A 16,836-nucleotide genomic window follows, 5' to 3' on the forward strand; every position below is an offset into this window, starting at 1 on the left:
TCAGTCATTTAGGACAACATTGGATCATTCAGAGATCCTCGCTGAACTTCTGGAGTGAGTTTGCTGCACTGAAAGTAAAGGGGCCGAATAATTTTGCACGCCCCACTTTTCATTTTTTTATTAGTTAAAAAAGTTTCAAAAATCCAATAGATTTCGTTCCACTTCACAATTGTGTCCCACTTGTTGGTGATTCTTCACATAAAATAAAAAATTTATATCTTTATGTTTGAAGCCTGAAATGTGGCAAAAGGTTGAAAAGTTCAAGGGGGCCGAATACTTTCGCAAGGCACTGTATGACTCATCAGTTCCTTCAAGCGGATAGCACTGTGGCTCAGAGGCATGGTTTAGTACTGGTTTAGTACTGTTGATTCACAGCTCTTGACACCTGGGTCATATTCTTCAGATACACAAGTTCCCAGTTCCTGCTGACATACTGTCTAGGTTAAACAGTGTCTCTAAATTATCCCTGTGTATGTGTGTCCGGTGATGAACTGGTGTCAAATTCAGGTGGTTGTTTTACCTTATGCCCTGTGCCCCCAAAATAAGAGTTCCCTGAGTTACTGTGAGCCTTACTTAGAAAGAAACACTTACATAATTTACAAGACGGTCAAATTTGATGCTGCTGTTATTGGATTTTGTCTGCTCTTTGGGAAACTTTGATTCATCCTTTTGATTGTCTTTCCTCTCCTCAGCAAGATGTTTCTGAACAGCTCCATCCCCATTGAGGCTGTGTTGTGTCAGTGTCCATCTCACTGTTGCTGAAAGAATGTTAACTCCTGCACTTGCAGAGAACTTACCGTACTCCAAGGAACCTTACTGGAACTTTCGTTCATAGTTCAAGACAGTTAAGAATATCTTCTCCTTTCATGAACAACCCGCCAAGCACACACATACAGTAGATACACAGTCTTGCATACAACACTGTGTAAAATGTGAAGTCATTCTGATGCAATCTGTCAGTAAGAGGAGGTATGCAATTGACTCACAGGAATCACATTTTTAAAGCTGTCCAATTGTATCAATGCCTAAACTTACGTACTGTAGGTCTTAAGGCAATCTATGTCCCTTTCGGTTTACCTTCAGTTGCAACCAATTAAATCTGTTGTATAGTTTTATGCAACTATAATATTAGGTGTTACAGTACGTAATATCTCATTTTTCCAATTAGAATTTTAATTAGCAGAATTTGCATTATATACATATATTTTCTCTTTCTTATTCTAGAATTTATTTCCAATCGTAATATTTGTACTCTATTTTGTCAAGACGAAAAAATGTTACAATTTGTAACAATGTAAAATGAAATTGTAACAATGCTACAATGTCAGAAACGTTGTAATTTCTTGAATATGTAGAACTTGACAGATTATTACGTCTTTTTGATTTAGCGGCTTTTTGAACTTTACTAGACTAATATAAAAACAGAAAAAAAGAACATTCTCAAGCAGTACATACTGTAAATAAAGTGCAGTTCGTGAACGAAAGGAAAGACTGCCCCCTCCCTGCTGGAGATTTGATAAACGGAGTTGCTTTGCTCTTCGTTTCAGTTTCATTTCTCGGGGTGTCTGGAAACCGGGGGCGAGGAACTGAGTGAGAGCTGGAGGAGTTTCTCTGTCAAGATGTCTGGACTCGTTATTTCTAACTGTGCCACGAAAACTCTTTGCAGAAACCAGGGGTGCCTGGAGTATCGGCTGCTTAAGGGTGTTGTCTGCCAGAGTTGCAATGTGGGAGACCGGCGGCTCTTCGACGTCCTGAGCGACAGCAGTAGGTTTGTCATAGTTCAGGGCAGAGAGGAAAATATCCCGGGGTGCGACCTGAGCCCTGATAGCATAATAGTCGCCAAGACAAGACTGCGGTTGTGCAAAAGTTATCCCGACTGTGACACCTGCGAAGATCTCCATCTGTGCAGATATTTCGTTTGCGGTCACTGCAGATACGGCCAAGGAAGGTAAGACGTGAGACGGAGATGGGGACTGAGCTGGTTTTGGAGCAGTTTGTGATCCTGTGAAGGGGGGATGTTAAAGCACCGACCCCCTGAATACCGATGATTAAAATAAATAATAAGATTAATACCGGTATTCAAACAGTCAATGCGGATTTAGGACAGTAAGTTGACTGACCTCTCTACCCCCACATTTGCCCAGCAAAACACTTAACATAGCGAAGTGCCACTTCTTCCTGGTTTAATATCTTTATTTATCTTCTGTACAGATTCTCCAAATGAAGGTTGATGTTAAAAGTATCGTGTCAAACTCGAATGCATTATGTATTCTGCGGAAGCGCCTGTTGCTATACCCTGTTGGAAGTTTGCGGTTTCAATTTGGGTTGTCATGCGGCTTTCCAGTTACTTGACTACTTCTCTTCCCACTTTTCAATGAAGGCTTTTTTTTTTCTTAAACAAATTGAGCTCGGTGTGATCTCACAGGAAGATATGTGTTTGTAGAGATGGGCCGTGACGGCCGCTTGGCAGTCAAAGTTCACGCGTTTCCTCGCTTGAACCAGTGTACGCACTTCCCCGCTTACGTTGCATCGACTTGGACTTGGTTATGATTGACTTCTATGTTTTATTACCTGGTTTCCCATTTTGAAAGGGAATTAAATTTCTGCATATTTCATTGGTTATTATACTGTTAAATGTGTGAGTGCTTGTCACTTTCACACTTATTCGGAATGCAGAGGCTTGGATAATCGATTTGCTTTTTTTGGAAAAACTTTACAGAAAGAGGTGCTACTCAGAAGAACCCGACTGCATTCATGGGTGTCATGGAAATAAAAGGAAAAGGGGTGTTTTTTAACATTTAAGTGGGTCCTAGTGATAAACTTAAAAATGTTTTTTAAAGTTTATCTGCTAAAGACATTGTGTAATATATTTACAGTATACAGCATAGTGATACAGTATTTTGCAATTAAAATGTAGATTTTATTTTACAGTATTATTGTAACTGGTTGAGAAAATAGGCAGAGCGTCTGATGTTTTTTATGGGTAGGCACTATATCTCGAGCTATTCATAAGAACGTTCCACGTTCGTTGGCAGAGGTGGTACTATAAAGCAGCCAGTATTCATAGGGACAATTGATTGCAGCTACTGTACACTTTGGCAGAAGCCATATCACCGGACAGCTCACAACTGACAAGCCACTTGAGCTCAGCGGGTGTGAGCCTGGTCAGTACCTGGATGGGAGACCTCCTGTACAAAACTAAGGCTGCTGCTGGAAGAGGTGTTAGTGGGGCCAGCAGGGGGTGCTCACCCTGAGGTTTGTGTGGGTAATGTATGTCAGTACCCTGATTTTAAGTCAGGAGCTGCTTCTCAGCAACAGTTCATAGAATATTTAGATGGGAAACTAGATTAAGAGGCAGTAGAGACATTTCTTGAAATAAAACTGCTACTTAATATTCTGGATTGTTGACTTACTTGAATCAGGTGAGCTAGGGTGGAGCTGAGACTGATGGTGGTAAGTAGAATATAAATATTTGATTTTTCTCTTCTCCTTGAGCCCTATTGCACAGCACTACCTTTAACGGTAGGGCACTCTAAAACTTCCTCTTTTCAAATTTGTTTTTCAGGAACAAATGCAGAAACTCACATGATATCCATTCGGACCACAATGGAGCCATTCTGAGAGCCCATTTTCTGCAAGACCTGGACGAAGCTGAGCTGTTTCAGCTCCTGCTGCAGAACGACTCCTACCTTCTGCCTGAGGTGAGGCTCTCAGGACAAGGCAGTGTGGGTTCCACAAAAAGACTTGACAAATCCTTAAATCGGTTTCAATAAAATGCTTTTAAAAAGTCATATAACAACTTAGAAGAACGGTCATGAACAAGAGTAGGCTATTCAGTCCACCTACGGTAGGTCATTTTATGAGTTACAACATTGAATATTTTAGCCAGCGGCTTCTGCAAGGAAACATTTTTTTTTCTGGACCCCCTGGCTGGGAGGCCTGTTGCCGTCACCCACAACTCTTTTTGTAAAGAACCATGTCCTTTTCCTCACCTTAAACCTTTTCCCTTTTATTTTCTATGTGTAGGCCAGTGTCCTTGTGCCACTCTTGAATCTAAATAGTCCCCTTGTTTACCCAGTCTACGTAACTTTTACCCATTCTCCTTTGAATTGCCTTCATGGTCAACTAAAGAGATGCAGTTCTTTTAATACAGCAGTTTATATTAGCAGCTGTGTCTGCTGGTTCTTCTCATGTAGGCTTCTTCCCAGAATGTGTAGAAATCTCCTATAGTCTGAAGATTCCAAATTAAAATCCAGAAAATAGCACTTGTTGGAATCCCAAGGGTATTACTTAACTGGCTGAGCACTATTGCGTGAGGACCCCTGTAGCAGACATTAGTGTCAGTGAGCATTGTCCTTCTTCCCCAAAAATGGCACCGAAGAACTACTGTTTCTAGTCTTAGAAATTTAGAAATTAGTGAGCTTAAAATGAATCCTTTCCTTATTCTCCCCTTATTATTTTATTATGTTAAAATTTGATATTATCTGAAGTTTGCTACTAATAAGTTCCATAAACTATATTGCTATATTGCCTATGTTTTGGTTTTAAAATGTGGATTAGCCAGTTATTCTCTCGTTGGGACTACCAATTATATGTCAGCTTGGCCAGCTGGCTACAACTCCTACTCTGCATGTACAGTAGTGAGTTGGCCTGCAGTTAGGCACCCCTGACATCACCAGCAGTCAGAACCTTTGGTCATCTGACACTCTGCAGATCCATAGTGCTGACAGGAGCGTTACTACTGATTGTAGGAGTGACACATCTATCACTGATGACACTGTGAGCCATCATCCTGCAGGTGCTTGGCTGTCCGCAGGAGTTACTATTGCACCAATAGCCAGGGGGAAAGTTGAGTTACAAATGATGGTCCCGAAGCTTGAACCAGAACTGTCTTGGCCATACAGTGCTCAGCCTTACATTTTAAACAAGCGACTTCACTGTTTCGGTCAGCTGGGAAGTAGAATACAATACAATAGAATTGCAATATGGAATATTGGGATAATCTAGGAATACAAGTATAATTAATTATTTGTTGTTCATACTTCACAGATCTGCCTTCATTACAATAAGGGCAGTGGGCCATATGGGTCCTGTACCTTCAAGGAGAGGTGCACCAACCTTCATGTCTGCCAGCACTACATACAAGGAGACTGCAAGTTTGGTGGCAATTGCAAGAGGTTCCACTCATTTGACACGAATGCCCGGAATATTTTGTCAGGCAGGGGCCTCAGTGCAGAAAAAATCCATATCCTGCCTGCCATTTATAAGAACAAGTACAGGATTGACAGCTCTGCTCAGACTCCAGCAAAAGGTGAGGACAATCGATCCGTTTGATGAGACGACAGAAAGCCTTGATCATTTGAATGGAGTTTTTCTTTGAATGAATGTATTTGAAGATTACAGGTTCCGTAGTATGAGAGTGAAGTGACACTCCTGTACCTGTAGCCCTGAGAACTAAATGGCCATGTCTAATTTGTTTTTAATCTGATTCATTAACGTGCTATTTCACATAATCGTGCTTCCAGCTCTGACGTGTGTGCTCTACAGTACACCATCTGTCAGTTCTAATGTATCTGTTGTAAGCCTTAAACATGTATTAAATTGTAAAATGCCTACTGGGTCCACAAAACAGTGAAATCTATGAGTAAGACAAATGTTATAATATCCAAGGGCCCTATATTCAATCTCTTACCATTCTAGACTTAAGCACCAAGGTGATTTAAATATTTGGACCTAAAACTCTAAAGTAATTTAATCTAGCATGGACATGTTTAGAGGGTGGTGCAGTGGTTAGCACTGCTGTCTCGTAGTACTGGGGTCCTGGGTACAATTCCAAACCTGGGGCACTATCTGTGTGGAGTTTGCATGTTCTCCCTGTGTTCACATGCGTTTCCACCAGGTGCTTGAATTTCCTCCCACAGTCCAAAGACAAACAGTTCTGGTAGGTTAATTGGCTTTTGGCAAATCTGGCCTTGGTTTGAGTAAGTGCGGGCTTGTGTCTGTGTGTCTGCCCTGTGATGAACAGCAGCCCCATGTTGGATGTGTCCTATCCTATATGTGTTGCTTGCCAGCTAGGCTCCAGATCTCCCACAACCTTGCCTTAGATAAAGAGTTTAGAAAATGCAAGGATGGGTAGACATGTTTAATTTTCAATTAAATCAATGTAAAATTACCAGAGTATTTAAAGCAAACTCAGCTGAGTATCCCCAGTGGAAGAAACAGTTCCCCTGACTTTTATCTTACACCACAATGTCATCACTGCGCAGTCAGTTTCTTTAAACTCTTACTGTGTCCATAGGAAAGAAAGAGCGCCTGAGACATGTGTCAACTAGCTCTGTCAATGAAGTGGACAGGAAGGAAATCTGCTTGTTTTTCATCCGAAAACACTGCAGTTTCAAAGGTGAGGTGCTGGGATTTTTTCAGCATTTGCCAGTGCTGTGGCAACATCCAGTTACAGTACATTGTTTTCTTCCTTTTTCTTCCCTTTGATATATTTCAATGAATGTGTTGCCTGCTGCTTCTGTTCCTGCCTATGTGGCTTTTTCTGTTCACCAATCACTTTTCAACATATGAAGTGGCATTGAGGAGGATGTCTCCAAGCTGACAGAAAAATAATTGTGAATCACAATTATATCAGTGTTACACGCCACACTTTTTAGAGGACTTTTATTGTGGTGCTTCACTTACAGTACATACAATATGTCTCTTGCATGTTTCATGTAAGGACTGTTTATGCTAAGAAGGCTGTACAACATGGTATTTTTACTGGAGCAACTGAGAAATACTCTTCTTCTAAATATAATGACAGTGCCTCACCTAGGATTTAGTTTCACAGTCTTCTAGTTATACAGTAAGTCCAGAGTCTGAATCACTACTCCTCACTACCACCTCTAAAACAATGCATTAGCAACAAATTTCAGTTATGCAGTGCTTAGGAATTGTCAAAGGTTACGTGCTAAGTATAGGCAGCTATGCCACCAGTGCACACACTACAGTAGGGAATATTTCAAAGGAGAATTAAACCATTTAAAATTCATTTGAATGATCTTTATGTACTTTATTTCTTAGTGGACATGATCTGTAGGATTCTCAAGAGTCATTTTTATGTGGAATCTTTCATGACATGGCAAGTAAACATGGGTTCTCATGGTTTACATTTTGGGTTTTCATTTTGAGGAAGATAAGGGAAAAAGTAAAGTAAAACCGATTTATTTTTCTTAATTGAGTGCATATGGTCAAAAAAAGGTAAATTGTGCACGTGTGTTGGAACGTCTGTGGTTCAACACCCACTTTCTACTTTCACCGACTTTGCCAGCAGCCATATCACCAACTCCCAGATGGCAGCCCCACTGAAGCTCAGCAGGTGTGAGCCTGGTCAGTACCTGGATGGGAGACCTTATGGGAAAAACTAAGGTTGCTGCTGGAAGAGGTGTTAGTGGGGCCGGCAGGGGGCGCTCACCCTGCGGTCCATGTGGGTCCTAATGCCCCAGTATAGTGACGGGGACACTATACTGTAAACAGGCGCTGTCCTTCAGATGAGACGTAAAACCGTGGTCCTGACTCTCTGTGGTCATTAAAAATCCCAGGGCATTTCTTGAAAAGAGTAGGGGTGTAACCCCGGCGTCCTGGCCAAATTTCCCATTGGCCCTTACCAATCATGGCCTCCTAATTATCCTCTATGAATTGGCTTCATTACTCTGCTCTCCTCCCCACTGATAGCTGATGTGTGGTGAGCGTTCTGGCGCACTATGGCTGCCGTCACATTATCCAGGTGGGTGCTGCACATTGGTGGTGGTGGAGGGGAGTCCCCATTACCTGTAAAGCGCTTTGAGTGGAGTGTCCAGAAAAGCACTATATAAGTGTAAGCAATTATTATTATTATTATTATTATTATTAATAGGGGGTTAATTCTGCCTTGGAGCAGTAATCTACAGTATAATGCCGTATCAGCACTCCAATACTGAACTGTTACTGTCCTGTGACATTGCATCACTCTCTAGCAAAACAACCAGAGTCATTCAGAATGAAAACAGCATGACAGCTCAATGTCTCCGAACTTCAAACCTTGCACCTGTCTACAACAGTTATTTGACATTATGATTGACAAATGGATTCTGTATACAGCAGGAGTTTAGCTTTTATTGGTTAAAATACTGGTTATTCTACCATATATACATGTCCTCATTACCTGCAATGTGTTTTGTAACATATGGGCTCCTGTTGCTCTCCTGTTTTCTCCAGATAAGTGTGTTCGTGTTCACTACCATCTGCCTTACAAGTGGGAGATCTTAGACAGCGATGGGACAACCTGGAAAAATCTTACCAACATGGAAGAAATTGAAAAGGCATACTGCAACCCAGAAAATTCAACAAGGTACCATACATGATACTTGATAATTTACCATAAGATATTTCCAGTATTTAATCATTTTGAAGGGTAATATTTAAAGATTTATTTTTAAATTGATTAATATTTGTACCAGGACAGCACAGTGGTGTTGTGGTTAGCATTGCTGCTCTGCAGTGCTGGGGCCCTGGGTTTAGTTCCTGGGGTGCTGTCTGTGTGGAGTTTGCATGTTCTCCTCATGTTCGCGTGGGTTTCCTCCAGGTGCTCTGGTTTCTTCACACGGTCCAAAGACATACTAGTGTGTTAATTGGCTCCTGGGAGAAATAGGCTGTAGTGTGAGTGTGTGCATCTGTGTCTACGGGAGCCCTGCGATGGACTGGTGTCCCTTCCAGATTGTATCCCACCTTGTGCCTGTTGCTTTCCAGCGTAGGCTTGGGCGTCCCCCCTAAACCCTGGATAAAGCAGTTAGAAAATGGATGGATTGAATAATTGTACTGCAGTGACAGATGGGTCACGGATCATTCAAACTAAAATTGCTGCTGTGAAGATAACTCAGGAATGCTGACTTAACAGCACACAACCTACAGTTAAATCTCTTTTCTCTCTGTAAACCTGGATACTAGGTTTGTAGTGTAACCCCGGCATCAAGGCCAAATTTCCCATTGGCCCTTACCAATCATGGCCTCCTAATAATCCCCATCTATGAATTGGCTTCATTACTCTGCTCTCCTCCTCACTGAGAGCTGGTGTGTGGTGAACATTCTGGCACACTATGGCTGCTGTCGCATCATCCAGGTGGTGCTGCACATTGGTGGTGGTGGAGGGGAGTCCCCGTTATCTGTAATACCTGAGCTTTGAGTGGAGTGTCCAGAAAAGCGCTATATAAGTGTAAGCAATTATTATTATTATTATTATTATTATTATTATACTACAAAATGCATGGGAACCTATCTCTCTATCCTAAAAATGCACCCACCAGCCAGGAGAGGCCGTTTTCTAACTGAGGGATTCTCCATACAGGAAATCAAGAGTTTCCTAAAAACAACAGCACAACAACTTAAATCTGATCCTTCTGGATGATCTGGACAAGGAGCTCTTGCCTTCTCTCTCCCTCTCCTCTTTCTTGTCACTTCCCTTCTGTCCTTTCTGTGTCCTCCTCTCCCTGCTCTCTCTGTATCTGCCCTTTTGTGCTGTGTTCCTGGACTGTTATCACTCTTAATGATTTACCAAGAATTTAGATAACTAAGGTAAACCTGAGGATTGCTTTGTTCTGTAAATCCTATGCCCCTACATCTCATAAACATCTCCTGGCTTTGAAGCACTGAGAACTGAAAATGTTGACATTGATGCTGACTGTTGTCCCTAGATACTTAAAGACACTTCAATAGCCGCCATAGCTGAAACAGTATGAGCCACCTGTGTCGAAGAAAGTTTCCCTTTCTTAAAAGTACTTAGCAGGGCTTGTTTGTGTTGATAGTCTGGGATCTCCAGCTGTGAATTTCCTCACCATGACCTGCGGCCCGGCTGAAGTCAGGCGTCTCTCCACAGCCTCCTCTGTCACCAAACCTCCACACGTCATCCTCACAACAGAGTGGGTCTGGTACTGGAAGAACGAGTTCGGGAAGTGGGTGGAGTATGGCTGCCCAGTGAGTCACCTCTGTTTCACTGACAGTATTTTTGCTTAAAAATAGGACCCCGTGAGTTTAAAACCTGATCTAGGTGATTATTGAGAACATGTGAATATCACTACACTCATGCTTTTTAAGTACTGTACTTCTGGAGATATGGACTCATTTGGGATTTTTTGGTTCTTGCAGGACAAGCAGGTAGTGTCAACAGTCACATCAAAAACCTTGGAGAATGTGTACTTAGCTGGTACTGAAAGCAACTTTCCCTTCAGCGTGGGTAATCGTGATTACATTCTCTTCTTTAAAGGTAGGTACCTGTTTGTTCACACACATCTTTATCATGTTGCATTGGAGATTTATTAAGTTCTTAAGAGGAGGTAGTTCTGTTACCAGGGCTCAGCTGTTTTCTTAAGCAGATACATTTGTTTAATCTTTGCAACGTGGTTTGTGCCTTTCAGATATGTATCAGCAGAATCAGAAGTATAAAACAAAGAGAGAGGTGAGAAGGAGGCCAAGACTTGTTTCTGTGCAAGATGTGGAGAGAAAGAGGTACTTAAAAAACCTTTTCATTTTATCATGGTGCAGGCTAACCTAATGCTGGACAAGAAGACTATATTGTGAACCCCATACAAATGTTAATTGTCAAATTATAATTTTTAATATTGGTGTAAATTCATTGTCCATGTGAATGTGTTATCCATGGTCCTGTTTGTTCACTGATGTGCAAAACCTTAAACAGCCTTAAAAATGTCTTGAGCATCAGCCATTCACATTGTAGCAACTAGAGCTTCCACTAGTGCTTTCTGTTATTGTAGCAACTTTGACTGGTCTTAATAAAAAGTAAAGACACCAAAGTGAGAGGAACCAAACTTGACATTTAGCAATCTTTCATTTACATTGACCAGAATCTTCAAAAATAGATCACAAGAACTCACGATCAACTATGAGCTGGCATTATGAAGTTTTGCTGTTGCTAATTCATCACAAATTATCAGTTCTATGTAATAGATGTAGTTAGGTTTTATTCTTTGGTATCATTAGTTGTTGCTCTTCCTCATCTAAAATGTAGGATTTTTACGATATCAAAGTACATTCATAACAAAATAAAAAAATTCGGTAGAAGCCTGCCATAGAATTTTGTTTCTGTGTGAAGAAAAAAAAAATATTGAATGAAATAAAAAAATGTAAGAGCAAGATTTTTGCACAGTACTGCATTTGGATCAAGCTTCATTCCTCCTCAGTGCAGGTTCTCATTGCTAATGTCGTTTCCATTCTTGTTTTGTTTAACGCAAAGGGGATCTTCATATACACCACATTCCACGGATGTCTCTGTTCCGTCTCACTGGGACAAGAGTGCTCTGCTAGACTGTGAATATAAGGTATTATTATTATTGTTGTAGGATGCTGTTTCAGTGACTGAATAGTGAACGGTTTGGGATTTTTCATGAATGTTATCATCTAATCTTCTGGGGGGTATTCAGTTACTTTCCTGTTTTGTGTCCCATTAATTGTACAAGAGTCTGTTTTGGGTTGTTTGCAAAGTTTGTCAGTATAAATTAGTTATGAAAAGAAAGTCTTCTTGAAGTGTGTTAGTGTCGCGGATGACATTTTGGACAGTACCTCACCAGTTTTCTTCAGATCTGTGCAGCTCCCAATGGCTCCCTCAGCTTGTTACACTAAGTCTTAAGGACTTTAAAGAGTTTAGAATTTCAAGAAAACCATCTTAGAAGAACAAAACGACTGAGTACATGCACTAAATTGAGCAAAGTTGTGATGTCAAAATACAGCTGAAGGGAACTAATTGTATGGTAGACGCAACAAGTGATATGCCAGCAGCCATATCACTCTGCAACTCACAACTGGCAACCCACTGAAGCTAAGCAGGTGTGAGCCTGGTCAGTCTCTGAATGGGAGACCTCCTGGGAAAAACTAAGGTTGCTGCTGGAAGAGGTGTTAGTGGGGCCAGCAGGGGGCGCTCTCCCTGCGATTCATGTGCATCCTAATACCCCAGTATAGTGACAGGGATACTATACTGTAAACAGGCGCCGTCCTTCGGAAGAGATGTTAAACCGAGGTCCTGACTCTCTGTGGTCATTAAAATCCCAGGGAGTTTCTCGAGAAGAGTAGGGGTGTAACCCCGGCGTCCTGGCCAAATTTCCCATTGGCCTTTACCAATCATGGCCTCCTAAGAATCCCTATCTATGAATTGGCTTCATTTATTCTGCTCTCCTCCTCACTGATAGCTGATGTGTGGTGAGCGTTCTGGCGCCATTGCATCATCCAGGTGGATGCTGCACATTGGTGGTGGTGGAGGGGAGTCCCATTACCTGTAATGCGCTTTGAGTGGAGTGTCCAGAAAAGTGCTATATAAGTGCAAGCAATCAATCATCATGAACTAGAAGAACAATTTGTCCTCATCGTGTGGTACCATCTGCAATCCTACGACTCTTGTACCAATGTATGAAATGTGCTAAATTCTTACTATTTCACATCTAGAAGCACATCTTAAGCCTTGAAAGTAGCAAACCCAGTGAAGAACAAGACACATCACTTCTTCATTTACAAAGATGTCTGAGAACATTAGAGATATTTAGACATAGTGAGGCTGTCAGTGGTACAAAGGTAAAAAAAGGGTTAAAAGGGTAAAAGGTAAAGGTAAAAAAGTTAAACTTTTAAAATGATAAAGAAAACTGGAGATGGTTTTTATTGAAAGTTGTAATAGCGTACGTTGTGAGCAGTGTAAAACAAATGCTCTTATTTATTGACTTATTCCAATTGTATTTCTTACCAGCTGATTAAACTAGAAAAGTCTGTTGAGGAATTCACACAAGTGGAAACCCTCTTCAGAAGAACAATGGCAAGAAATGTCATCCACTCGATTCAGAGGATCCAGAATCCATCTCTCTGGAAGATGTTCCAGTGGTATGTTAACTTTAGGATGACTATCAGGTCTGTAAGAACAGCAAAATCTGCATAGCACCTGCCTATCAGATTATGTTCAAAGTGTTTATTGAATTTTCAGAGAAGACAAGACAATATTACATGCTACCATAATACAGTAACGAATAAGTGTGAACAATCCACATGATACGGCAGACTAGGTACCTAAACAAACTGTGTAAATCCAACATTAATATGAAAAGAGGAAAGAATGAGAAGAAATAAAGAGGTGTGAAATAAAGAGAAAACTGCAGGAAAAAGAGGAAGAAAAAGCATTGGAAGCACAGAGAAGGAAAGCCACAGTCTGCAAGCTCTTAAAGATGTTTACGAGGGACTGCCAGGCAGAATAAAATTCTGAAACAGAGCCATTGGAGGTGAAATCTGATTTTTTCAAGATGCAGAAAATAGATTACATCCCTTACCCCATAAGTGAAAGTGGGTGCAGCAGGTTGTGTCCAGTGGAGCAAAATCAAATGTCTCACCAGTTAAGTGCTTATTTAAATTGCTCTGATAATCTTGCGTTTAATAAAAAAAAAAATAGCATAAATGCAACAATATCTGCCAGGTTTTCATCTTGTTTCGATGCCTCACCTTTTGTTTTACTTAGGCAGAAAGATAAAATGATGAAGAGAAATGGGGGAAACTCAGTGCTGGAGCGGTTTTTGTTTCACGGCACAGAAAAGTCCTTCATTGAGGCCATCTGTGAGCAGAACTTTGACTGGAGAGTCTGTGGTGTGCACGGTTCACTGTATGGGAAAGGTAAGTGGGGTCTGTATTTGTTGAAGGCTGTCGCACCCTCCTTTCATACTTGTGTCAGTTATCCTGTCAATTTCAAAAGAAAGCCTGAGAGACTGAACAAAATGTTTCACTTGTTTGTAGTAAAAGGTCCTCACCCAGTTTCCCCAAAGTTTGGTTTAACAGAAGTCTTTACTTTAACATAAGACTCTTGACTAACGAATACCAGACTTTTTAATAAAAGCATTACCTGTCTTTGTAAAGGGACTGCTTTAATCTAGTAAATAATAATGGGTTAATAATACCCTGACAACACAATGTAAATAGTTTAGTCGTCTCTGAGAAGCTTAATGTAATATTCGTATGTCCATAGCTCAACAAAGAGCTTTTTTTCAAAACCCCGTGTTTAATATTAATCAGATGGAGTAAAAAATGTGAAAGCTATACGATTTATTGTGGGTACATCCTTAACTTGTGATTGTGAAAATGTTCTATAAAGATACTTAATTATAGAACAGCAAGAAAAGATAGAGAGGACAGAACCAGAATACATAACCTCCACAAAATATATTGCATTTCGGCCAAATATGGAACAGGGGAGTTTGGGTTCTGAAGAGCAAAATGTCATTGCTCTTGTACCCAATTTCTGACTCACTCCCGAAAGCTGAAAGAGAAAGTATTGCAGTGCAGTACATTTAAAAATAATTGTAAATGTGGGACCCCGTGAATTGCTCAGCCAGTAACAGGGGATTTCCAGAGCATGGATTAAGCTCAATTATCGCAGGTTCAAATTCGGTTTCTCCAAGTGGCGGCACAGAGCTGGTTAACCAGAGCTGCTACTACCTCAGTAGTACTACCAGAGCTGTAAAACCTCAGTATTCTCAAGGGTACCTTGAAATCTCCGCCAATAGCGAAGTCACAGATGCGGTACTTAATGCCTTATGGGGAAAACAGAGTTGGTTCCTTATTACTACAGCTTGTAGTAATTGTGAACCATTTCAGAAATACTGCTGGTTATTCTTGGTAATAAGTATTTTTAATGGAAATGAGTACTGAAATCTGGATGCAGGTAAAGTGAAGTAGTTGAAGAGGCCTTGACTAGGCAAATGTAGTCCACTAATGCAGCTAAAGTGGTCACCAAAGTGGACACTATACTGTAAAAAGGTGCCGTGCTTTCACAGGGCATTTCTCGAAAAGAGTAAGGGGTGTAACCCCGGCGTCCTGGCCAAATTTCCCATTGGCCTTTTAATAATCTGTCTATGAATTACCTTCCTCGCTCTGTTCTCCTCCCCACTGATAGCTGATGCACATTGGTGGTGGTGGAGGGGAATCCCCTTTACCTGTAATGCGCTTTGAGTGGAGTGTCCAGAAAAGCACTACATAAGTGTAAGGAATTATTATTATAATTATCACTACGACTACAGTACGTTCATTTTTGTGATCACCTGGGCGCAATTCTGTTTTCTCCCAGCAGAGGCCACCCTTATCCCTCCCTGCACCTCATCTTGAGTTATTATTAATAATTTCGCACGAGCAGGCAAAATCGCAAACGTCACGAATGTTGAGGTTTTGCTGTATACATAATAGCAAAATGGAACTTTTGAATCCCGATCTTATTGCCTTAAAGTGGTTAACCCTTGACATGGTAAGACAGGAGGGACTGTCCTTGAGCAAGTTTGAACGATTTGCAGTGGGAATAGGATAGGACATTATCTGTCGATGTTTTACAGGAAGCTACTTTGCCAGGGATGCTTCGTATTCCCACAGCTATTCCAAGCCTACGACCGGCAGCAGGATTATGTTTGTAGCACGAGTCTTGGTCGGAGACTTCACTCAAGGAAACAGCGGCTATCTGCGTCCTCCTTTAAAAGAAGGCAATTCGGTCTTTTACGACAGCTGTGTCAACTCGACATCCAACCCATCGATTTTTGTGATCTTTGAGAAACACCAGATCTACCCCGAGTATCTAATTGAGTACAGCTAAAAGCCCCAGACACCCAGGATACTGAAATGGTATCTTAAAGAGATTTCCAAAAAAACACAACAGTCTATTGAAACGTATCTTCCTTTCTCTGTTATGTTTTTGTTTTGTATGTGATTGCCTTCACAGTGCTTTAAATAATGTTCGGGGTTTAGAGACCGAGAAGTTCCACTGTCTTTTGCAAACTTACTGATTTATATACAAATTTGGAATTAAAAATAAGGTACTGTGTAAAAACGCCTGGACGAAATGAGAAAGGAGAAAGAATGGTATTCACGCGACGGCAAGGCGCTGCTTTTATGTTTTACATTTATTGCGATAGAAATAGTGATAATGCAGAAAAAAGTTTTCTTTCATTCTGATTATGATCTATTTGTTCTAGTATTTCTTACCATGTTCAAAAAGGTTCCTTATACCAGATGAAAGAAAGACAAAAGATAAACTTTAGCACTGACTTTAAAATTGATAACAAATCTGCAAAAACCAGAGGTTTTGAGGACAATGCAAGCTCAGGAGGCAGATAGATTCCTAATACCAAGCGAGGACTAGGAGTGAACAGAGGGTTTAAATAGGGGAGATTGAATAATGAGGATTAATTGATGCCGTAACACTGATAATCTCTTGTTCCAAGACTAAATTGATTCAGCTCCTTTAACCTGTCACTATTATTGGTCCAATTAGTGTGAGAAGCTTGACACTAACCTTTGAATTATTTTACATCAGCTACTACAGTATATATTATTTTTGCAATTTGATTTAATCTGTTTATCAATGCTGTAAGATCTTATTGGCTTATTACATCATCTCAACATGTCTTTGTTTTAAAATCTACACTTGTTATTCTGTACATTAGCATAGTGTTTTTCTTTTTGAATCTTTTACAATTTTAAGTTTTACCAGGATTTTGACCCAGGTGTCTGGTAGACTGTCCACTGAGAAACTCGTGTCAATTTGCACCTTGTGATTAGGACACATCTCAGGCACATGACTGGACTTGGGCCTTGGATTTGAATATCCAGCAGCAACAATCATATTGGATTCTCCAGGTCTATATTGTTCCCCCATTACCCATCTCAGTATAAACATACAAAGTTTTTGTAGAATTGTCACCTGTATTGTATACTGTATGTGCCCTTATTGTATTGCATTGTATTGGTATTATTAAAGACCGACATTCCAAATATAAATAGATCTCTTCCTTATTT

General features: G+C 40.6%; 1 protein-coding gene across 1 annotated transcript; it reads left to right on the forward strand.

The window, feature by feature from the left end:
- Nucleotides 1–1,533: 1,533 nt before the first annotated feature.
- parp12a (poly (ADP-ribose) polymerase family, member 12a) lies at nt 1,534–16,818 on the forward strand. The gene is made up of 12 exons (XM_088646695.1): nt 1,534–1,948; nt 3,566–3,701; nt 5,050–5,311; nt 6,299–6,400; nt 8,242–8,374; nt 9,825–9,993; nt 10,165–10,282; nt 10,434–10,524; nt 11,270–11,354; nt 12,767–12,897; nt 13,523–13,674; nt 15,381–16,818. Exons 1-12 carry the CDS (start codon nt 1,620–1,622, stop codon nt 15,632–15,634), a joined length of 1,962 nt encoding a protein of 653 aa, XP_088502821.1. The 5' UTR covers nt 1,534–1,619; the 3' UTR covers nt 15,635–16,818.
- Nucleotides 16,819–16,836: the final 18 nt, after the last annotated feature.

The sequence above is a fragment of the Lepisosteus platostomus genome, chromosome 9 (genome assembly GCF_059453375.1).
Source record: "Lepisosteus platostomus isolate fLepPlt1 chromosome 9, fLepPlt1.hap1, whole genome shotgun sequence".
Lineage (NCBI taxonomy): Eukaryota > Metazoa > Chordata > Actinopteri > Semionotiformes > Lepisosteidae > Lepisosteus > Lepisosteus platostomus.

Bases quoted from the DNA above. Each gene is read 5' to 3' on its own strand.
- parp12a (XM_088646695.1), top strand. From the start codon at position 1,620: ATGTCTGGACTCGTTATTTCTAACTGTGCCACGAAAACTCTTTGCAGA. The intron at 3,702-5,049 runs GTGAGGCTCTCA...CATACTTCACAG, and splicing joins ACTCCTACCTTCTGCCTGAG to ATCTGCCTTCATTACAATAA. The intron at 5,312-6,298 runs GTGAGGACAATC...CTGTGTCCATAG, and splicing joins TGCTCAGACTCCAGCAAAAG to GAAAGAAAGAGCGCCTGAGA.